We start from the raw sequence: 22,750 nt of genomic DNA on the forward strand, positions 1-22,750 counted from the left end.
TTAAGATCCAGACCTGGGGGTTGACTGCCAGTTTAAGTTTCTGCAAGTACCACCAAGCCTTCTGGAAGTAACCAGGTAGCCGCATCGTGAGGAACAAGGACTCACAAGACCATACAAGGGACTTGGAGCCTCGCTGAGGTCTCTAACCTCACTTCTTTCACCTCTTCTTAAGGGAGCTGGGTATCAGCATGTAAGATGTCTTAGAAGGCTTATACTGCAATGTGAGAACATTGTCCAGACAGGAGCCCATGCTCCTCCTCATCTGTCCCACAGTACAGAGTGCTCTCATCTTTGCGGAATCTTTGGTAATCAGAATGTCAACTGTTGTGCCAATTTTTCCTTTTCAGCAACTCCTTGCCCGCTCAGCACTACTGGCCCAGTTCCGCTGAGGGTCTGCAGCCAAACAGTAGAAACTGATGGGGCACAGTTGCTTTGGCTACGAGGATGTTCAGCATCCATCCGTGGCTGCAGCTTAAGTGTGAGTTGGCTGCCTGCTGTCAGGGACCCCCGTAAGTCAAATTCTTGCGGTGTGGGCTTTTGTCACTGATCAAACTGGTTGTGGCTCATCTTGGTCTTTTCACCGAGCCATGAATGACTGGCGTCCTCCTCTCCTCCCCTGAGGGCGGGCAGGCAGTCATCCTTACCTTTTGGGGGTGGTTGTTCACTCACTAGGTCGTGTCTGACTCTGAGACCCCATGGACTGCAGCACGTCAGGCTTCCCTGTCCTTCACTATCTCCTGAAGTTTGCTCAAATTCATGTCCATTGAATCTGTGATGTTACCTAACCATCTCATTCTCTGTCGCCCTCTTCTCCTTTTGCCTTCAATCTTTCCCAGTATCAGGGTCTTTTCCAGAGAGTCGACTCTTCGCATCAGATGGCCAAAGTATTGGAGCTTCAGCAACAGTTCTTCCAATGAATATTCAGGGTTGATTTCCTTTAAGACTGACTGGTTTGATATCCTTCATGTCCAAGGCACTCTCAAGTCTTCTCCAGCACAATTCAAAAGCATCAGTTCTTCCCGGCTTAGCCTTCCTTATGGCTGTCAGCCTGGATCAGGAAAACGCAGTTCCCATCTCCGGGTGAAGAGGCCAAGCAGGGGGTTGAGGGTTGTGCTGTATAGCCAGCCCAGCAACTCTCCATTGCAACGCATGGAAGTACCGGGCTTAAGCGCCCGAGCTCCTCCGTTCGTTTTCACGTACCAGCGAGTCTGGCTCCGCCTCTTCCGGGTTACGGAGAACGCCTAAACGCCACTTCCTGTCCAGCCCCTCAATCCTGAAGCGGTTGTCTGGGCCATTCCTACTTCTTTGTAGCTAGTTCTTGGGTTCACTTCCCGTTTCCTTCGCGGCTCAGGTCATCTGGTGCATGGACCGCATGTGTGAGGAGAGGGCCGCGGAGGATGGGAGCGACGAGGAGGATCCCGACGCCACGGAAGCCCCAGCCCGGATCCGGGACACTCCGGAAGATATCGTCTTGGAGGCTCCGGCTAGTGGGCTGGCGTTCCATCCGGCCCGCGACCTTTTGGCAGCGGGGGACGTGGACGGGGACGTGTTTGTGTAAGTGCAGGGCAGAGATGGGGGCGTGAAGAGTGTGGTGGGTCTAGGGCTGCTCAGTCTGGAAGCTCCTCAGGAATGGAGCTGGGATAAGGAAAGAAAGTTACGGGGAGATTAAGTTTACAAGACTTAAATCATGTCCAGTTCGTTTAATAACGTTCGGCTTTAAGCAGGTTACCACACAAATCTCTTAAAAGAACTGAAAGAGTGGCTGGAATGCCCTGACGGAGCCCGGAGAAGTAGCGGAACAACTAGGCCTTCAAGACACTTACTTCCCACCGAAATATGTATTGATTCTGAAACAGGACCAGCTGGGCCCCCTGCTTTCCCTTCTTGCCCATTTTAACTGATTTTTTAAAAACACAGATCCGACCCCTTCACTTCCTTGATTAAAACCCTTCAATAGTTTACCTTTGTTTTTAGGATTCAGATTCCTTAATCTGGTTAAGGGCCTTGACCTTCTGGCCCTTGTTCAGTTTTTTTGCTTTCTGTGCTTATTCATTGTTACCTTTTAAAAAATGCACCTTGTGGAGAAGGAAATGGCAACCCACTCCAGTGTTCTTGCCTGGAGAATCCCAGGGACGGCGGAGCCTGGTGGGCTGCCGTCTATGGGATCACACAGAGTCGGACACGACTAAAGTGACTTAGCAGCAGTAGCAGCAGCATTACTGATTTCACTTGAATTTGCACATTGTTTTACATTTTACAAAATGCATTCACCTTCTTTAGCTTATTTGACTTAACTTACTTGAATAAAGCTGCTTCAAATTAAAAAATATATATATAAATAAATAAATAAATAAAAAATGCACCTTGAAGGCTCAGCTCCTTTGCACATTATCATTCTGTCTGGAATTTCCCTCTTGAACCTATTGTCCCAGAGTTCTCAGCATCTCCTCACTCTTCCAAGGTGGTGCAGACTAAATTAGATTATCAGTTAGATGCTGCCTTGGCACCAGATACCTTTTGCTCCTAAACTGCATAATGATGTGTAATTTGTGTAATAATTTGAATGCTTTCTCCTCCACTAAAAAAAAAAAATTTAACTTTTTTGACCTCGCCCCACAGGAAAAATACCTTTTATGTTTTGTGTGGTGCACTTTGATATTTTCTGGTTTATTTTATCCTATTGTAATCGTGGGCATACAGAAAATACTGACTCACTAATGGGTCACGACTAGAGTTTGAAATACAGTGTTCTGGAGTGTATAATCTGTAGTCTGTTTAGTTCTCATTATGTCTGCTGCTTCTAGCCCAGGGTGAGTGCTCAACACATGTTTGCTTTTTGAATAAAAAATATAAGCTGGAAGCAGTGAAAAATCATTGAAGGCCCTAACCAGGAGAGTTGTTCTATCAGATTTACTTAATGGATTTAAATCCCAAACCCCTCATTAGCTACAGTGTCCTTGGGCAAGTTAAATTTTTTTTTTTTTAATCTTTGCAAGTGGGAACAAGGGGTAATTCCCTGGTGGTCCAGTGGTTAGGACTTGCTGCTTTCACTGCCAGGGTCCCAGTTTCCATCCCTGATTGGGGAACTAAGATTTCGCTAGCTGAGTGGCACAGCCAGAAAAAAACAAAATAACAGTAATACTTATTTTGTAAAGAGGTTTACTATTTCTGTCCATGTTTACAGTGTCAGGTACTTGGGAGTCACCTTTCTTCATACCCCTCATGTCTTCTGTTTATCTCCTCTTCCTACCCTCAGCCACTGCCTTCTGGAGGCCTTGAAGTTAACTCATGACCATTCCAGAGAGGTTCCTTTTGCCCAAAGAATTCAATTCAGACTTCTATTTGGCCTGCATGATTGTTTTAAGCCCAGTTCAGCTCATCTTTCAAGATATAGCCATACCTCTCTTGCCACTTGAACTCTCCTCATCCCTTTTTTCTGCCTTGGGAAGGACATCAGCATCTATCTCCAATATCTGCCCCTTGTTCTCTGCCAGGTGAACTACTTATTCTTCATGATCCAACTCAGGTGTCATCAACGTGGTTAGCTTTCCAAGACTCTCTTCCCTTCCAAGGCATTCATTCAGTTTGTGAATATTTATTAAGCAGCTTTTTCATGTTAGGCACTGGGACAGAACATTTATTGGACCCTTTTTGAAAATCTGCTGAGGCAGGCACTGTGGATAATCTCTGGACAGGTACTTGCCTCAAAGCTGAGCTTACAGGCTGGTACCTCTCTGTTCTCTCTGCCTTTTCATCCTACCACTATTTCAGCATGTGGTCACAATGTACTATAATTGTGGCTTCTCTTAGCTCCCCTGGGCTTCAATGGTGGCTTAGACTGTGAAGAATATGTCTGCAGTGCAGGAGACTTGGGTTTGATCCCTGGGTGAGAAAGATCCTGGAGAAGGGAATGGGTACCCACTCCATTATTCTTGCCTGGAGAATTCCATGGACAGAGGAACCTGGTGGGCTACACTCCATGGGATCGTGGGGTTGTAGACGACTGAGTAACTAACACTTTCACACTTAGCTCCATAGACCTGGAGTGCAAGTTCTCTGTCTTTATTAATCTTTACATTTCCAACCTCTGGCCTGTTCTTCTGTTGTTAGTTTTGGACTTCCAGAGTGATTCATACCTAATCTTTCTCCAGGCTAGGGTTTCCAATGATGAAGAGGGATGGGGGTTGGATGAGGTCCCAAAACATACATTGAGTGAAAAAAAGATCTAACATTTGAAGCTCACTGAAAATGGGAGAATGGGATGGTATGCTCCTTGGGCTTGGAGGTGTACAATGAGTAACTCCTAGGTAGATTGAAAGTTGGCTAGTTGGTCCTACACTGCCAGGTGAGGTCTGGGGTCATTCATTGTTCTTCTGTTCTCCCCAGCTTTTCCTACTCCTGCCAAGAGGGAGAAACCAAGGAGCTCTGGTCCTCAGGTCACCACCTCAAGTCCTGTCGAGCCGTTGTCTTCTCTGAAGATGGGCAGAGTGAGTATTAGGGAAGACCGCCAGCAATGTGGTGGTGGGAAGGGAGCAATGAACAGTACCATGACCTGGGCATTTCCCCCACCAGAACTTGTTACTGTCTCCAAGGACAAAGCCATCCATTTTCTAGATGTGGAGCTGGGCCGACTGGAAAGACGCATTTCCAAGGCTCATGGGTAAGGGGAAGCCTATTGTGTTTTGAGATAAAGGGTAAGAATTGATCAGTACATCCCTACTGGGACAGAGGTGCTCCAGGAAATTCTGTATCTATGTCTCTAGTGCCCCCATCAACAGTCTGCTGCTGGTGGATGAGAATGTTCTGGCCACTGGGGATGATACAGGTGGCATCCGCCTCTGGGACCAAAGGAAGGAGGGCCCCTTAATGGATATGCGGCAGCATGAGGAGTACATTGCTGACATGGCTCTGGATCCCGACAAGAAACTGCTGCTGACAGCCAGGTACAGCCCCAAAGCTGTGTCCCACCCTTCTCCTGTATCACACGCCTCCCTCAGTGAGTGCCTCCAGCCAGTCCTGCTGCTGTGCTCTCTTTACAGTGGAGATGGCTGCCTCGGTGTCTTCAACATCAAGCGACGCCGGTTTGAGTTGCTCTCTGAGCCCCAGTCTGGAGACCTCACCTCTGTTACACTTATGAAAGTACAACTGGGTTGGGTGGGATGAAGGTGTGAGGGACTTGATCTGATGTGGCTCCACAAACCTGTTTTGCCCTGTTTCCCTGCAGTATGGGAGGAAGGTGGCATGTGGCTCCAGTGAAGGTACCATCTACCTCTTCAACTGGGATGGCTTTGGGGCCACAAGTGACCGCTTTGCCTTGAGAGCCGAGTCCATTGACTGCATGGTTCCAGTGACAGAGAGTCTGCTGTGTGCTGGCTCTACTGATGGAGTCATCAGGTGAGAGAAACCAGATGGCCTTCAAGTCATAGGAAGGGCAGACCTAACCAACCCATACCCAACACTTTTCTTTCTGCCTAGGGCTGTCAACATCCTGCCGAACCGAGTGGTAGGCAGTGTGGGCCAGCATGCTGAGGAGCCTGTAGAGAACCTAGCTCTCTCCCACTGCGGCTGTTTCCTGGCCAGCAGTGGCCATGACCAGCGACTCAAGTTTTGGGACATGGCCCAGCTGCGGGCTCTGGTGGTGGATGACTACCGCCGACGCAAGAAAAAGGGAGGACCACTGCGGGCACTGAGCAGCAAGGCCTGGAGCACTGATGACTTCTTTGCAGGACTGAGGGAAGAGGGAGAGGATGCCAAAACTCTGGAGGAGGAGGAGAGTGAGGATGACAGTGACTGAAGGGATGAGCTGAACCTCAGGATGGGTTCTCAGTGGACAAAAGTCTTGTTTTCTGGGTTGGATCCCTAGAGAGGCTGGGAATTGAAATTATCCTTTTGTGCAGCACAAGAAGATGCTCAGGATCAGCACACTGCTGTGAGGAAGTACTGGCTTTGTAGCAGCTGCTCACTCCACCAGTGTAAGACAAAGCCCACAGTTGGGGCAAGACAGCACAGACACAGGTATACACCAACCAGGGGTTTAATATAAATACAACCAGCATAGAAGAATTCAAAACTACACATACACCAAAACCATAACCAAGTGGTGGGGGCAAAGGCAGATGTTTGACCCTTTGGTTCCACCAGCCCTCAAATAAAAACTTCAACAAAGAAGACAAAACAGGGAAATAAGAAACAAAGATTCATACTAAACTGTGGGAGGAGGAGAGAGGGTATGTGTGTGTGTGTGTGTGTGTGTGTATGTGTGTGTGACATAGAACACCTTGGGGTCCAATGAAACCCCAGAATGGGAGAAGGGAAGTTCCCTCACCACAACTTTGGCCAAACCTGAGCTGCCCCCAGGTGTTCTGGGGCCCTGCCCCAGCTGGGAGGCTGTGTCAAGTCTAGGGCAGGGCCTATGCTCCTCCCCTTCTTGGAGTCAGATAGTGGCTGCCCAGGCCTGCTGGGCTGGGTGCAGACAAAGGCTCCCTGTGGAGAGGATAAGGTCACTGTTGAACCATGGTACCTCCTGCCTCAGCCCCAGTAGACCAAAGGAGGCTGGCCCTAGACTCACTCATTGCTTCCAGCAGCCGTGCAGATACTGCATCCTTAGCCACCTCATGCCCATCCTGCCCATCTGGGGTCAGCACAACCCAGATGAGGCCACTGAAGGGCACCGGATGCCCGGGGATCACCACCTGGTACCAGAAGCGGTGCCAGCCAGCAGGGCTTGTGCCCAAACACTTGGTGAGGAACACTGGGCTGCCCAGCTTCATCCGTTGGCACAGCAGCTGCAAGGCAACCTGAGACCCTTGGAACTCGAGCCCCTGGTCCCTGGCCAGGGCTAATCGGTTGCCCTCAGGCTGTAGGCACTGTAGCGAGGTACCCATGAGCTGCTGGCGGAGTCGCTGCTTCAGGTCTGGCTTAAGCCACTCCACAGCCACCTGTTCTCCACAGAGGTGGGACTGCCCTGCAGGAAAAAGACAAACAGGGTAGGTCTAAGCCCCGGGCCTAAACTCCCAGACTCAGTCCTTCGGAGTCACATCTTTTTAATCTGTTCGTTGGTCAGTCATGTCCAACTCTTTGTGACCTCATGGCGTGTAGCCCACCAGGCTCCTCTGTCCACAGAATTCTCCAGGCAAAGATACTGGAGTGGGTTGCCATTTCCTTCTCCAGGGAATCTTCCCGACCCAGGAATAGAACCTGGGTCTCCTGCACTTCAGGCAGATTCTTTACTATCTGAGCCACCAGGGAAGCCCCTGGAGTCACATAAGCCTATTTAATTTCTAACCTTCCCATTTCCTGGTGGTGGTACCCAAGTGTGCATGTGTGTATGCTTGGTTGTGTCTGGTTCTTTGCAACCCCACTGACTGTAGTCCAGCAGGCTCCTCTGTCCAAGGGATTTCCCAGGCAATACTGGAGTGGTGGTCATTTCCTCCTCCAGGGGATCTTGCTGAACCAGGGATCAAACTCCTGTCTCTTGTGTCTCCCACACTGGCAGTTGGATTCTTATACCACTGAGCCACCAGGGAAGCCTGTGACCCCAGGCAACTTAAAGTTAAATAACTTCTCCAGGCTTCACTGTGTTTATTTACAAAGGGACCTAATAACTGCTACCTTCTAAGTTCCCTTGGGGTACTGGTTGATGGCAGGCTTTGCCTACCTCATAACCATCATAATAGCTAAACTTTACCATGAATACTTGCCAAGAACTTGCCAAGAACAAAAGAATGTGCTAAAAGCTGTTTAATTATTCTCAGTCTCAGGAAGCAGGTTCTACAATGTGTAAAAGGTAAGCTCAGTTGATTGCCTCCGGCAAGTCAATTTTTCTTAAACCAGTCTCCAATCTCAAGAGGGCCAACGTTTTGTTTCATTACCGTGAGGAGGGTTAAGTCAGGAAATAATGCATGGAAAGTGTTACGTTTAGGTCACTGATAGCTGGTAGGACCAGTAAAAATATAAAAACGTGAGGCCAAATAGTCTGTCTCAAATTTGACCCTAAGCTCTAGCCTCTTTAACCCGCTTTTTGAACTATGCTGACCTGTACAGGTAAAGTGCCCGGCATAGTGTTTGCTCCCAACCAATCGGTCCCCCGCGGTCTCCAGTCCTACCTTCCACCAGGGCCTTTTTGGCCATGGCTGCGGCCCGGTGCGAGCTGAACTTGAGCAGTGCTATCTGTGCGGGCGTCGGCCCGGGGCTAGGCAGCAGCAGCGCCTCCTGCAGGCCGGGTCCCAGCGGCTGCAGCGCGCGGAGTAGCGCGCGGTGGCTCAGGCCCGGCGGCAGCCCGTCCACGCTCAGCTCGCACTTCTCGGTGCTGCGGCACACGAGCAGCGGGCAGGACGGCCGCAGCAGGTGGTTGTGCAGCGTGGCGATGGCGGCTTGGGCGCCGCGCCGCGAGCTGTAGCGGGCGTAAGCGAAGCCGCGGTTCAGGCCGCTGAAGGTCATCATCAGACGAAACTCGTAGAGGCGGCCCACGCGCTGGAACAGTGGAATCAGCTGGTGCTCGTACACGTCCTGGGGCAGCCGCCCGATAAACACCTCCGACCCGGCCGGCGGCGGGCTGCCCACCCATCCTGGGAGAAGAGGGTGGAGAAGGGCACCGTCATCCAACCGGATAGTTCCTGGGTCGGGGTCCAGGGACCGAGCGCGTGAGGGAGTACGTGTGCACACGTTTGTGAAATGGGTAAAACACCCGTAATCCTCCGGGTCGTCGGCATAATCGAGTGACTGAATTACCAATGGGACTGGCATTTTAAGACTAGACTTGCTCCCTTCCTCGAGGGGGCGGGTGGGTGGGAAGGCACAGATTATAAATTTCATCTGCTTGGGCTGGGGAGTGCGTGTAACGGGTAGCTTGGGGTTTCCTACTCAACTCCGAGTGGAGCCTCGGGGTAGGCCCCTCCCTCCCCTGAACGCGGCGAGTCGGGGCCGTAGAGGCTGGCTTAGCCCCCTAGCAGGCATACGGCTGGTAAGACCTTACCTGGGGGTGGCCCGCCATACTTTCTCTGCCCGTTCACCTGCACCAGCCGGATGCCCGTCTCCCTGACCCACGCCTCCAACGCCGCCTTGTTTTCGGGATTCACCCTCTCACACCACAGCTGAGGGGAAAAGGGTGGGTTGGAATGGCGGACTGCCGCGCCCGTCCCCGTCTCGCCAGTGATGCCCAGGGTTCATGGACTTTCTGGTAGCCAACCACTTACCTCACATTCGCGTTTGGACTGCATGGCTTCCCAGCTGGCTCACTCGTACCCCCTTTATAATCTTCTTATCTGCCTATCTGGAAGCTTCCCTACCCCACTACCCCCCAAGCTCTCATTGGCTCTGAGCACGACCCCGCCCACCAAGGGGGTGGGGTATCCGCCGAACTTGCGCCGCTCGAACCTCGCACCCGCAGGTGAAAGCTAGAGACCCTAGCGAGTGGGTCTGCAGACAGCTCCACCTCTTCAAAAATGGCTTGCAGACTGGCAGGATGGAGGCAACATACAGGTGAGGACGTCCGGGACACCCTCCACCCTGCAGAAGAGCCCATGGGGGCTACTGTTAAGTGTCTCTCCCCATTTTCTACCGCTGAAGTGGTCGCAGTGGGAGACCCAGACTCTGACCAGGAAGGCAGGGCTAGGCGGCAGGCAGTGACACAGACAGGCTCCAGTGGTTGAGGCATTTTATTGGACCTTCCAAGGCTGGTTGTGGGGAGCGTTCCCTCTACCCGGTTGTAGGGCTCTGCAGAAGAGACCATCTTGGGCCAGGTCCCTGTAGCCCAGGGACACAGGCAGGACTACTAAGCCCTCAGAGCCATATGGATAAATGGTATAGTACCTGACCATTTTTGTCTGTGATTACAAATAAAATAATCATAATAAAAATAAAAAAGTCTCTGTTCTGACCACTTTTCAGGTCTTCCTGTTGGGACAGAAATGTGCAAAGCTGTTGAAGTAGGTATGCAGAGTCTTATCTTAGCCTTAAATAGTGTGAGTCCCACTTTCTTCTGATAGTTTGCTCAACTCAGCAGATGCAAAGCGGCTGGCTTGTTCTCCTTTTGATTTCCTCCACAAGGTCTTCTCTTCGGACGTCCACCTGGCCAGGAAGGAAGGACAAGGTGGTATGAGCATCTTGTGTTCCACTGCTGAGCGCCCATGTCTTCTTCTAGTCATCAGGCCTGGCTCCGCTGGGAGCAGGAACCCAGTCAAACACGTCAGGGGAGACAGTGCTTCCTAGGGAAGCCAGAGAGACACAGGGTATGTGGGGATGGAGACCATAAGCATAGTATCATGCTACCCCCTCAGTCCTTTAGGGGGCTACTACGAATGCCAGGCTTTTGCTTAGGTCTTGAATGGGCCGCTGCATTGAGAAATGGCATTCATTCCGTGTCCCTCCCCCTTCCTGCCCACCTACTTACCTCTTCCCTGCTGGCCACTGAGCGCAGCTTGATGACCCCATCCTTGAGCTCTTGCTCACCAATGATGGCCACCAGTGGGATGCCTGTCTCCTCACAGTACTGCAGCTGATTCAGTAACTTGGGGTTCTTTTTGTAGAGCAGTTCTGCCTGCGGGGGACCAGGGAAGAAAAAAAGCTGGCTTCTGCAATCCTCAGGGACAACCTTCTTGGGGCCCCTCGCTCTGATCTTCACCCCAAGAAATCATAGGAATGGCAGGGCCATTATGGATAAGCTTTTATTTCGTGTGTGTTCAGCATTCCCAAATCTGCTGCCACCGGGGGGCTTGCCTCCTCTACCTTGATCCCAGCATCCCATAACTCTGAGATGAGCTTCAGTCTCTCTTCCAGCAGCTTCTTCTGTGCAGATGCCACAAGCACCTGTGTCTCTGTGGTCCGTACCTTCTCCTCCAAGGCCTAGAAAAGAGTTAAGAAAGAGCTGAGCTAACCTTTACAACACCTTCAGTGAGCAAACAGAGCAGGCTCTTGTCAGTATTCTGAGAGCAGGCCCCAACTCCATCAGGGCAGGCTAGTCTTTTCTCATCTAGCAATTGGGCAAAAATTAGCTCTTAGAAGAATAAGAAATGAACTGAGTGGCTTATGCATGACTTCCCAGAATAAATAATGGAGGGTAAAGGTAGCTTTTAAAGGAAATGGCAACCCACTCCAGTATTCTTGCCTGGAAAATTCCATGGACTGTGGAGTCTGGCGGGCTACACTCCATGGGATCACAAAGAGTTGGACACAACTGAGTGACTGAGCACACACAAAGGTAGCTTATGTACAGTTTATGAACAAGCTTATCTCCATCTACTATCTTGTGGATCCATCATAAGGAAGTGATATTCTGCATTCACACAGGCAATCCAATCACCCCTAGCAGTTCTAGCACTGACAGTCAAGAGACTGTCTCTTACTCTAAAGCCATAGGAGGGGTGTGGATGGAGGGGAGAAGAATGCTGCTGCTGCCTGTTACTTTTTATGGAAAACTATTTCTATTGTTCTTACAATATAAGCTGCCCGTTGGAACTTCAATTGGAAAACAGTGACCTCAAGAAAAGGATGGGAGCAGTGGGAAGGTTACCCAAGAACAGTAGCAACAGAAGTGGGCCTGAGGCCACGAAGGGCTTTCCTCACATTACTGTAGGTGCTGGAGAGTCAAGATAGCCATCTCAAGGATCCCAGAGCCTCAGATACATGCTTCCCACTTAGAGATAGTATCAGAGTGACTGGGAGCAAGACTGGAGTTAGACTGCCTGCATTCAAATTCTGACTGTGCCACTTAAACCTTTGGCAAATTATTTTATCTATAATCTTCAGTTTCCTTGTCTGAAAAATGTCAATAATAAAAGTAGCTACCTTCTTGGGCTTCCCTCATAGCTGTTGGTAAAGAATCTGCCTGCAATGCAGGAGACCTGGGTTTGATTCCTGGGTTGGGAAGATCTCCTGGAGACGGAAATGGCAACCCACTCCAGTATTCTTGCCTGGAGAATCCCATGGCCAGAGGAGCCTGGGAGGCCACAGTCCATAGGGTCACAAGAGTCAGACATGACTTCGCGACTAAACTACTACTACTACTACCCTCAGAAGGCTGTTTAAGAAGTTTTTTAGACAGTGCATGAAAAGCATGAAGCACAGTGCCCAAGCACAGAGGAGTAAAATATTAAGTGTTCGGTATTATGAGAAAGATCCAGGTCTTTAGATATATTGGCCTGGATTTCTGACAGCTCTGAGCAAAGTAGGGACCCAGAGCAAAGGATTTTGTGAAGAAAGAATGATTAAAGATCCATCAAGCTGGCCTTTTTAGGGTGAGAGTCTAAAGGACAGCAACTGTCTTCTCCCTTTCTTTGCAAAGATGCTTCTTGACCAGTGCAGTACTACTTCCTCCTTAGAGATCAAAGAAGATAGCTCAGGTGCCACCAACTATCCAGAATTTCCTCCACCCAGCCCCAAGCCCTACCTCCAGCCTCTGCTCCACGATGGAAAAGATCCGCTCTACTCCAATGCTGAGCCCTACACAGGGCACCTTGCGCCCTTTGGGATCAAACATGCCCACCAGCCCATCATAGCGCCCTCCAGCAGCCACGCTGCCCACACCCAGGGGTTCTTCCCCTGCTCGGGCTGGAGGCTGTAGCAGCACTGCCTCATAGATCACGCCGGTATAGTAGTCCAGTCCTCGAGCAAGGCTCAGGTCGAAGGAGATCTGGGGGGAGAAGAATATGGTCAATATCAGACGAGGCTCAAGGGCCGGCCTTCAGCCCCAGAGCTCAGCTGAGGCTTCCATCCCAACCTGACTCACCTTGTCAGCAATGCCAAACAAGGTCAGATACTCAAATAGCAGCTTCAGGTCTCCCAGGCCCTCGAGGGCCTGCTTGTTCTGGGACAGTTTAGGATCCTGGAGCAGCTGTTCCACCAGGGATACTCCACCTGGGGAGACAGATCTGTGAACTAGACTGACAAGAAGAAAAAGATACATGTATGCATACACACTCACACACTCCTCTCTCTCTCTTTCTCCTATGCATGTACACATACAAAAAGGAATTTCAGCTTTAGCGTGAGGGCAGTGGGATGGCTGCTCGGGAGGCAGGCTTTGTTTCTCACCGTGTTGCTGGACGTAGTCCCCAATGCGGTCAGCCACCTCAGGTGCCAGGCCCTTCTCTCCTACCATCTCATTCTTTACTTCCTCCCAGGACACCTGGGCAGACACATACGGGTCAGGGAACCCTGGACAGCTTCCCCAGGGCAGAGCAAGTATAAGCCCTCTTCAGGGGGTGTCTTGAGCAGAAGCTGCCTGTCAACGTATATCCTGGAGCTACTCTTCCTCTGTGGGCATAGAGGCAGGGCCCTCTCTCTCCTAATCTTTTCCATATCTCAGGGCAAGGTTGGACCTGGGAAAAGAACAGTCAAGTGTTTGGTGGTTACCTTGTCCAGCTTGTCCACAGAGGAGCAGATGGTGCGGAACTTGCTATCTGGAACACCACAGATGGCAAACATCCCATCTAAGATGCGCCGATCATTCACCTACAGTGATTCAAGGCACGTAAGGAATCTCTTTACATGGCCCTTTACAGTGCTGGATGCTTACGCTCCTGTTGCCTCTGAACCAGGACCTTCCCCTGGGAGAGGCCAGGCCCAGCTTTGCCCCCCCGCAGCTCCACTCAGCTCTGACCTTGACCAGGAAGTCGCCAATCTGGAGTGAACTCAGGATCTCACACATGATCTTCAGGCACTCTGCATCAGGAAGCATGGGGTCAAACTGCCCAGCAATGTCAAAATCCTGTGGGGAGAGGCGTAGTTAGGGGTCCTCAAGGGCCTTGAGGGAGGGCTCCTGGGAGCTCTACTTTCCATGAAGGAGGCCTTACTGCATTCACATGCAGGCCACATTCTTCATTTTCTGTCTGACTGTCAGCCCAGAGGAAAACCCCAGCCTTCCTGGGTCTCTTTACCAGGCCTGGTTTTCTTCCCATCTACTGGGCTATTCCTTTCAATATTTGTCCTTATTTCCTTCCACTGTTGTCGGGGGAGTTACCTGGCCTCAGTCATTTTCTCTCTTCATTTAGAAGCTCTGCCACCAGTCTGGATGACAGTACCTCAAATCCAATTTCCTCATCCTTTGCTGTCATCCTATCACTGTGATTTAATATAAAGAGCACTGGACCAAGACTTCTGGTCCTAACTTTGCCTTTCTTATCCCTATAGTCTCTTCATCTTCCTGAGCCTCAAGTTTACTCATATGTAAAATGAGGAGAATAACCCCTGTATTGCATGTGAAAATACTAAAGAAATCTTAGGGTTAGCATTATCTGGGGCATCTAGTTTGTTTAGGACACCATGAGTACTCAATAGGTTCTACTAGCTTGAGGGACTCCTGCCTTACCCAGCCCGCCCGCATACTCACACATTGGTAGAATTCCCGATATCGGCCTCGGGTCATGGCTGGGTTATCCCGCCGATATACTTTTGCTATGTGGTAGCGTTTAATGTTGGTCAGTTTATTCATTGCCAAGTATCGAGCAAAAGGAACCTAATGACAAAGTTAAGAAGAATGGCCCACTTATCACAGTCTGGAAGTTGATGATTCTCACCAAGCTGGGGTCTAACCCCACCCCTAAAACTACCACTTGTAAGATTAACAGCATTTCTGAACATCAGCAAGAATCAACTCTGTTACCACAGGGGCAGCTGAAGTCTCAAAAAATATTAAGGCTCTTTTCTTTTGGGGCCGTGGTAAGCACAGCAGAGGGGTGGGCGGATTGACCGGGGAGCAGAAAGGAGGCCCTATTCAGCGATGTCTAAGCAGATGATTCTCTGACATAGCTTGGAGATAAAGGAAACAGGCTTTTGGTCAATTAAGGAGAACCCCATCCATTAGACAGGACAAGGGAGATGTATTCTGAAGCCAGGGGATTGCTGCCAGAGTCAGAACTGGACCCTGACATAAAGCTGAGATCTCACTCAGGATTTCAGAAGTCTTCTAAGGCTAGCTATGCTCTGTTTAGCCAAAGTCCAGTTCCTGCTTTAGAGAAAGAATTTCCCTGGCTGCAAGATTATATTTGATCCCAACTATGTCTAGCTGCCCTCAAACCTGAGGCTGGAAAAAGCCCCAGCCCAGTGAGGGCCAATCCATCCAAAGTTTAAAAAGATACAGTGAGGTCATATCGAAGAGAGAGCAGCTCCCCACCCTGGTCCTTCAAGTCATAGATAAGCTTAGAGTCTTCTCCATACTTTCCAGTCAGTGTTTCCTGGAGAAAAAGAAATGTGATCACAAAGATAAATTTAAAAATTTAAAAGGAAGTTTTAAAAACAAAACCCATTATAATGATGACTGATTTCAACTTACATTTCCTCTAAAATTCATATATTGAACCCCCAGTCACCTCAGATTAGGGCTCTATTGGGGGACAGGGTCTTTAAAGAAATAACTAAGCTAAAATGAGGTCATTAGGGTGAATCCTAATCCAATAAAACTCATCTCCTTATAAAAAGGAAATCTGGACACAGAGGAGGGAAGATGATGTGAAGACACAAGGAAAAGACACCGTCTAAAAGCCAAGGAGAGAGACCAGGAACAGATCCTTCCCTCATGACCCTTAGAAGGAGCCAACAGCTTATCTTGGACTTCCAGCTTCCTGGCAATACATTTCTGTTGTTTAAGCCACCTAGTCTATGGTATTTTGTTATGGCAGCACTTGCAAAACTAATCTAGGTAGAAATAGAAATGAGTACAACCATTTGATGCAGAAATTCTATCTCCGTGAATTTGTCCTGTAGATAAATGCCCACTAGCACCCGACATTGTTCTAAGCCCTGTGTCTCCATCCATGAACAAAGGCAGTCCATGCCCTCTTGGATCTTCTGAAGTAATGACAGGAGACAGGCAGTACATTAATGCAAGGAAACAAATTAACAGATAATTTCTGATAGTGATAGCTGCTTTAATGGAAATAAAATAGGTTGATATGCTAGATAAGGGTTCCTTTAGAAAAGGCATTGGAGAGGATTATTTGAGGAATGGCTTTTTAATTAAGATATGAAATGAAAATCTGTCATGTCTAATTTAGCCTGAAATTAAAGTCATGCAAAGAGCTAGGGGAAAAAGGGAGCTCAGGAAGAGGGAAGAGCAAGAACAAAGGCCCTATGATATGCACATTTAGTATGTTCCAGGAACAGAAAAAAAGACCATGGTAGCAAAGTGGACAAGGGGAAGAATAGCATGAGATGAGAAGAGAAAGGTGGGCAGTTGCCACATCATGTAGGGCCTTGTAAGCCCGAGTAAAGAGCTTAGATTTTATTATAAATGCACTGGGAGCCAGTGGGTTTTAAGCAGGGAGTGATGCAAAGAACTGCTCTTTAATAGACTAGAAACCACCTCAAGATCCATCAATAGGAGACTTGGTTGCGTATTTATCCTTTATACATTTGATCTGCTTGTATCTAGGAAACATCTTGGGTACAGGTGACACAGAATTCAGGGTAGTCTGGAGCCATAACAGCTTCCACTGCTGAGAAGGGCTCTCTTTTGGAAGCTGCTGGCTGCAACCAAGGTAAATAAAAAGCAGGCCCTCTCCCTCTATGCCAGTCCCATTCCCCTTCTCATGGAGAAAATACCAAGCTTTGTCTGCAATAAGAGAGAGGCCTTTGGGCTTCACTCCCCTGCCACCCTCTTTGTTGTTGGTATTCCCATTCTTCCACCACATAATTTCTCCTCATCTGTCTCTCACCTTTAGTTCAAATACAGGTGTATCAATCACTTCTGCACCATGGCGCTTGAAGCAGCTGATGATTACATCAAACACCTTCTCTCGAACTGCCATCTGCCGGGGACTATAATCTCTTGTGCCCTTGGAGTCAAAATCAGCCAGAGAACCAAGGATGCAGTTTAAAAATAAAGAACAATACAGTCTAGAAATATACAAGTATGACTTCAATGATGATGAATGAAAACTCTGTCCCAAACTTAGATTTCCCTACAGGTCAGGGAGTTGTAAAACAGGTGCAAACAATTCCCTATTAACTACCACACCCATTAGCTCTCACCTTTCTAAATTTTGACCCATCTTTTACTTTGGTTCTATCTGCCAGAATTCTTGGAACTCTGTTCTCTAATTTTCCTAAACTCATTTTCTGGGATAACAAAACATTTCCCTGCCTAACAGAAAACATCTACCTGATGACAGGCAATATAAGCAACTCAAACTGGCTTAACTCATTGAATTCCAAATTTTACAAGTAATATTCTCTCCCAGCATACCTTAAAAAAAAATCCTATGGAGAAGGAAATGGCAACCCACTCCAATACTCTTGCCTGGAAAATCCCATGGACAGAGGAGCCTGGTGGGCTACAGTCCACGGGGTCGCAAAGAGTCAGACACAACTGAGCGATGTAAAAAAAAAAAAAAAAAAATCCTAGTGAATACTATTTACCTTTAATTTGTTTCTGATAGCCCTATGACATGGACTGACTAAATGAATTAGAACATGTTGAGACGTTAAATCATTATTTAAGGCCACTCAGCAGGTTCATGGCAGCCAGTACTAGAACTCTGTTCTTTCAGGTCAGAACTTCTAGTTTGGGCTTTTATATGCTACTCACAAGTAGGACCGCTTTATATTCCTACTATTTACTCAGGACTCCAAAGTTGATTATTCCTATCAATATTTATCATGTTTGAAATTAAAACTGCAAACATTTAAAAATATTAATTCACTTAACAAAAAAGAAAATCCATTACATGTTAACATAAATAACATTTTAGGAAAACGTAACTACTTTCCAAAACAAAAAGATTTGGTGAGAAGAGTGGCAATGATTTACATTTTTGCAAAGCTTTAATGTCTGGATTAACAGAAGTCAGCTTTATTCTCATATATGCTTTTTGCATTCAATTCTGTAGTGATATGTTGTTCTGGTTGAGTATATAAAGAAAATCTAGCCTTAAAGAGATGTATAATTATAAAAGGAGGAATATCTGAATAAACTTTTCAGCTAACTTTAGTTCTTTCAGTTCAGTTCAGTTCAGTTGCTCAGTCGTGTCCGACTCTTTGCAACCCCATGAATCGCAGCACACCAGGCCTCCCTGTCCATCACCAACTCCCGGAGTTCACTCAGACTCACGTCCATCGAGCCAGTGATGCCATCCAGCCATCTCATCCTCTGTCGACCCCTTCTTCTCCTGCCCCCAATCCCTCCCAGCATCAGAGTCTTTTCCAATGAGCTAACTCTTCTCATGAGGTGGCCAAAGTACTGGAGTTTCAGCTTCAGCATCATTCCCTCCAAAGTAATCCCAGGGCTGATCTCCTTCAGAATGGACTGGTTGGATCTCCTTGCAGTCCAAGGGACTCTCAAGAGTCTTCTCCAACACCACAGTTCAAAAGCATCAATTCTTCAGCGCTCAGCCTTCTTCACAGTCCAACTCTCACATCCATACATGACCACTAGAAAAACCATAGCCTTGACTAGATGGACCTTTGTTGGCAAAGTAATGTCTTTGCTTTTCAATATGCTATCTAGGTTGGTCATAACTTTCCTTCCAAGGAGTAAGTGTCTTTTAATTTCATGGCTGCAGTCACCATCTGCAGTGATTTTGGAGCCCCAAAAAATAAAGTCTGACACTGTTTCCACATCTATTTCCCATGAAATGATGGGACCGGATGCCATGATCTTTGTTTTCTGAATGTTGAGCTTTAAGCCAACTTTTTCACTCTCCACTTTCACTTAGATATTCTTAAACTACACCAAAATCTGATTAGGGAAAGCTTCTTAAGGATTGGTTACAATGTGGAATCTAAAACTACATCGATGAACTTTTTACACTGTCACATTAAAATCCATTATAAGGAACACAGAATTCATAGACAGAAAGTAGAACACTACTTACCAAGGGATGGTAGAATGGGGTATCACTACCCCATTTAATGGGTAAAGAATTTTAGTTTGGTATGGTAAAAAAAGTTCTGGAGGATGAACAGTGGTGATAGTCACACAACAATATCAATGTACTTAATGCCACTGAACTGTACACCTAAAAATGGCTGAAATGGCAAATTTTATGTTATCTATATTTTACTACAATTTAAAAGGATCTGTTACTCTATCTTGTACTTGGAATGGCTGTTTTACCCAGGCATGATTTTATAACATCATGCATTGGTCATTTAGAAAATATTGGTTTTTTGATAACAGTTATATAGATATTCCAAATGTTGATATGCTTCATTATACAATATCAGAAAATCCTATTTGTTCATGTCACCATGCTGCTACTGCTGCTAAGTCGCTTCAGTCGTGTCCGACTCTGTGCGACCCCATAGATGGCAGCCCACCAGGCTCCCCCGTCCCTGGGATTCTCAAGGCAAGAACACTGGAGTGGGTTGCCATTTCCTTCTCCAATGCATGAAAGTGAAAAGTGAAAGTAAAGTCGCTCAGTTGTGTCCAACTCTTCGCAACCCCATGGACTGCAGCCTTCTAAGGCTCCTCTGTCCATGGGATTTTCCAGGCAAGAGTACTGGAGTGGGGTGCCATTGCCTTCTCCTCATGTCACCATAGATCTCATCAAAAAAGTTTTAAGTGTTGGGAAGCTGTCAGGCTCATGGTGGAAAATAACAAGTTCTAACTTTCTCTTGAACACCTGAATTTTATTTTACTGGCAACACATACTGTTGAATGTTTCCCTTGAGGTGTCAAGGTTTACTTTATTCATTTTTGTTAAAAGATCTGCCAGATATCCAGATCTTTAACACAATAGTTTTATCTTTCAGTTTTTCTTTCAAATACAAAAGGTTTTCCATGAAGAAAGCAGCTAGTTCAGCTTATAATTCATACATGGCACCAAGTATTTTTTCTATTTTGGGATGCAGCAGAAGTGCTTTATGCGTGCTTCCCATTACATCATGTAGAATATTAAAAAAGTGTACTCAAGGGTCAATAATCAATAAAATTAATAATTTTTACTGTTTTATCAAGGACATTCTTAAGTAAAACTGAATTTTTTTCCCCTGTGAGTTTCTGAAAGTAAAGAACATAAAGTGGCTGTTAGTACAGCTCCATGCCAGCATCTTGATTTGTGCTAAGACACCAGCAGTTCTACACACCAGTGCTTTTGCACCTTCATTGCAAATGAAATGAGGGCATGTAACATTATGAAAATAATTTTGACCAGGAAGGTCCCTTGAAAGAGTCCTTTCCCTGTAATATTGAGTTTTTTGTTAACTAAGAATCACACGTCAAGAAATGTATTTCAACAAACTACAGTAGATATTAACTCTTCACTATATTCACCTTTTCTTTTAACATTATATTATGGAAATTTTCAAACACACATTATAGAGAATAGTACACTGAACCACCAGGTATCTACCAACCCGCTTAAACAACTATCAACATCTGCTATTTTTTGACTAAGCCCCATCATTTTTTCCTGCAGTATTTTAAATTAAAAATCCTAGATGTACTTTCATCTACAAATATTTCAGTATGATTTTCTAACATACAAAGATTAAAAAACAAAGCAGTGTAATACCTTTCTTACAACCAACACAACTTAAGATCAGCCCACCTAACAGCAACCCTTTAGATAGTGCCCAAACCATGTTTATTACTCCCAATTGTTGCAGTCATATCTTTTTATGCTTGGCTTGTTTGAATCAGATTCTAAATAACTTCATGCCTTGTACTGGGTTGATGTGTCTCATGTCTATTTAATCTGCAACAATTTTCTTTTTTTTAAATTGTCCTTTCTTGTTGAGGAAATTGAGTCATTTTTCTGAAAGAATTTTTCTTATTCTAGATTTGGTTAACAGTAAACTCAATGTGGTCATTTAACATGTGTTCCTCCATTTCCCATATTTCTAGTAAACTGGTGGTTAGATCTGAAGACTGATTAGATTCAGGTTCAGTTGTTCTTGGCAAGAACACTTCATAGGTGGTGCTGTGTACTTCTTATTGCATCACATCTGGTGGAATATAATATCTGGTTGTCCTACTTTTAGCAATGCTAAGATTGATCATAGGGTTTAGGTGAGGCCAGCCTGATCTATCAATAAATCCCCATTAATCTTTTCACCCAATAGTTTGAATAGCTATTGATGGTTACTGCCTTGGGTTTTTACACTGTCTTTTTAATGTCTGAAATGAGTTACATGTAGAAAATAATAGCTCAATGATTTTAGGAGCCCAAAGAATTACTCTTAAAAGGTGACATCTCAACATAAGGAAGACAAATCATCTCCTACTGCGGAAGTAAATTTCATATACATTCACTGAATACCTATTTAGTCCCAGGCACCTAGTTTCAGCCTCTCAGGTTAAATCAACCATGTGAATAATGAAAGGTCAGCAATAAATGCAATAACAGAATATTTATGAAGTGCCAAGGTACCTAGATGATGGGTAAGTAGTCTGGTTTATAGAACTCACAGAAAGTGTCACCTGAACTGAAATCATGGAGGCTGAGTTAGCAACTCCATTCCACTCCACTGTCCTTCTCTATTTGATTCCAGACATAAAGTCTTTTTCTAGTTCTTGGGTAGTACCAAGAGTCTTTCTTGCTTCAGGATTTCCCTACCCTGCCTGGACCTATCTTCCTCACATTCTTCACCTGGCTGTCTCCCACTCATCTACAGATCAACTAGTCTATTACTTCCTCAGACTCTGCAGTTCTCCCTTATTTTTCTCAGAGAATCCTTTCTATTTCTTTACATAACTTAACACAACTTGTATTACATATCCACGTGTGGGATTATTTTTCTTCCCAAGTCTGTTTCCATTGTAGGATGTAAGCTCTGTGTGTGTGTGTGTGTGTGTGTTTAGTCGCTAAGTCGTGTGCAGCTCTTGCGAACCCATGGACTGTAGCCCACCAGGTTCCTCTGTCCATGGGATTTCCAATGCAAAAATACTGGAGTGGGTTCCCATTTCCTTCTCCAGGTTATCTTCCCCACCCAGGGATGGAACCCGTGTCTCTTGCATTGCAGATAAATTCTTTTATCACTGATCCACCAGGGGAGCCCAAGCTCTCTGAGGGCAGGCTATATTGTTCACCATGGTAAACTCACTGTTTTGTACACTGCTAGGAACACAGTAAGCACTCAGTAAATATTTACTGAATGAAAAGAGGAGTAGACTCCCCTAAGCAACCAGCTGGCCTAGTTTCTTTCATCACTTTGTCATCCCAGAATGACTCAGATAGAGTCCAGTTCAGCCTGGCGCCAAGAGCAACTTGCTGTATCCTCTGCAACATTTCAGATCCTCCTCAGTGATCTGGTTCAGGGGGGCAGGCATATGCGTCCTTGTGAGTGGAATTAGGGACCCTCTAGGAGGCTCCCTAAAGGCATAATATTTACCTTGGGGGTTTTGAGCACAAACTTCGGTTTTCCTTCATCAGGGCCCAGCTGTGCCTTCAGTTTCAGTAGTTTTGCCACCTCCTCCTCGATCTGTGGAGGGAAAGTAGGCGCTGGACTACCACATCTGCCACTCCCTCCCGCTCCCGCTATTCATTCAGTATCCCTCCCTCATCAGGATGTGGGGCATATCTTTCTCCTAGCTTTGCTTCTCCCAAATCCTACCCCAACTACCTCCCCACTCAGCCCGTCGTGCTATTTACCAGTCGAGTCCCTTCTTCCAGATCCCTATCCTCTATGCAGACCACCCCCGCTCTGTCCTCGCTGGCCTCATTTTGTCCTCTCTTCCGCCGCCTGGGTCGCACCTGCTCCGCGCTGGCCTTCTGCTGCTTAAGGCCCCGCACACGCTCTCCCTGAACTCGCACCAGATCCTCCAGCGCCGCACGATCAGCCATACTTGCTGCTGACTGGAACTGACTGCTGGCTA

The 22,750-nt window shown here is 46.9% G+C and overlaps 3 protein-coding genes across 6 annotated transcripts; 1 reads left to right on the forward strand and 2 right to left on the reverse strand.

Moving 5' to 3' along the window:
• The first annotated feature begins 1,261 nt into the window (after window positions 1-1,261).
• Window positions 1,262-6,166, forward strand: WDR55 (WD repeat domain 55). Its single transcript, NM_001014873.1, is given in 7 exon segments — window positions 1,262-1,554; window positions 4,387-4,487; window positions 4,573-4,660; window positions 4,764-4,943; window positions 5,040-5,139; window positions 5,225-5,394; window positions 5,476-6,166. Coding segments are annotated over 7 exon segments (1,149 nt in total). The 5' UTR covers window positions 1,262-1,363; the 3' UTR covers window positions 5,795-6,166.
• On the reverse strand, window positions 6,019-9,218 carry DND1 (DND microRNA-mediated repression inhibitor 1). 2 transcript variants are annotated; one of them, NM_001193145.1, is made up of 4 exons: window positions 9,195-9,218; window positions 8,975-9,092; window positions 8,106-8,567; window positions 6,501-6,964 (listed from the first exon to the last, which is right to left on the reverse strand). In NM_001193145.1, the coding sequence occupies exons 1-4, from the start codon at window positions 9,216-9,218 to the stop codon at window positions 6,501-6,503; spliced, it is 1,068 nt and encodes a 355-aa protein (NP_001180074.1). The 2 variants fall into 2 exon arrangements, with proteins under 2 accessions (XP_059744194.1, NP_001180074.1); XM_059888211.1 differs by lacking the exons at window positions 8,975-9,092; window positions 9,195-9,218 and having other exon boundaries at window positions 6,019-6,964; window positions 8,106-8,966.
• A 420-nt stretch (window positions 9,219-9,638) lies between these two features.
• Window positions 9,639-22,742, reverse strand: HARS1 (histidyl-tRNA synthetase 1). 3 transcript variants are annotated; one of them, XM_024994085.2, is made up of 13 exons: window positions 22,629-22,732; window positions 22,267-22,356; window positions 16,650-16,769; window positions 15,075-15,170; window positions 14,327-14,452; window positions 13,598-13,705; window positions 13,351-13,449; window positions 13,030-13,123; window positions 12,725-12,852; window positions 12,386-12,628; window positions 10,726-10,842; window positions 10,391-10,537; window positions 9,639-10,205 (listed from the first exon to the last, which is right to left on the reverse strand). In XM_024994085.2, exons 1-13 carry the CDS (start codon window positions 22,716-22,718, stop codon window positions 9,954-9,956), a joined length of 1,710 nt encoding a protein of 569 aa, XP_024849853.1. In that variant the 5' UTR covers window positions 22,719-22,732; the 3' UTR covers window positions 9,639-9,953. The 3 variants fall into 3 exon arrangements, with proteins under 3 accessions (XP_024849853.1, XP_024849854.1, NP_001039531.1); XM_024994086.2 differs by having other exon boundaries at window positions 9,639-10,068; window positions 22,527-22,732; NM_001046066.2 differs by having other exon boundaries at window positions 9,642-10,068; window positions 22,629-22,742.
• Between the last annotated feature and the right edge of the window lie 8 nt (window positions 22,743-22,750).

This window comes from Bos taurus, chromosome 7 (assembly GCF_002263795.3).
Source record: "Bos taurus isolate L1 Dominette 01449 registration number 42190680 breed Hereford chromosome 7, ARS-UCD2.0, whole genome shotgun sequence".
Lineage (NCBI taxonomy): Eukaryota > Metazoa > Chordata > Mammalia > Artiodactyla > Bovidae > Bos > Bos taurus.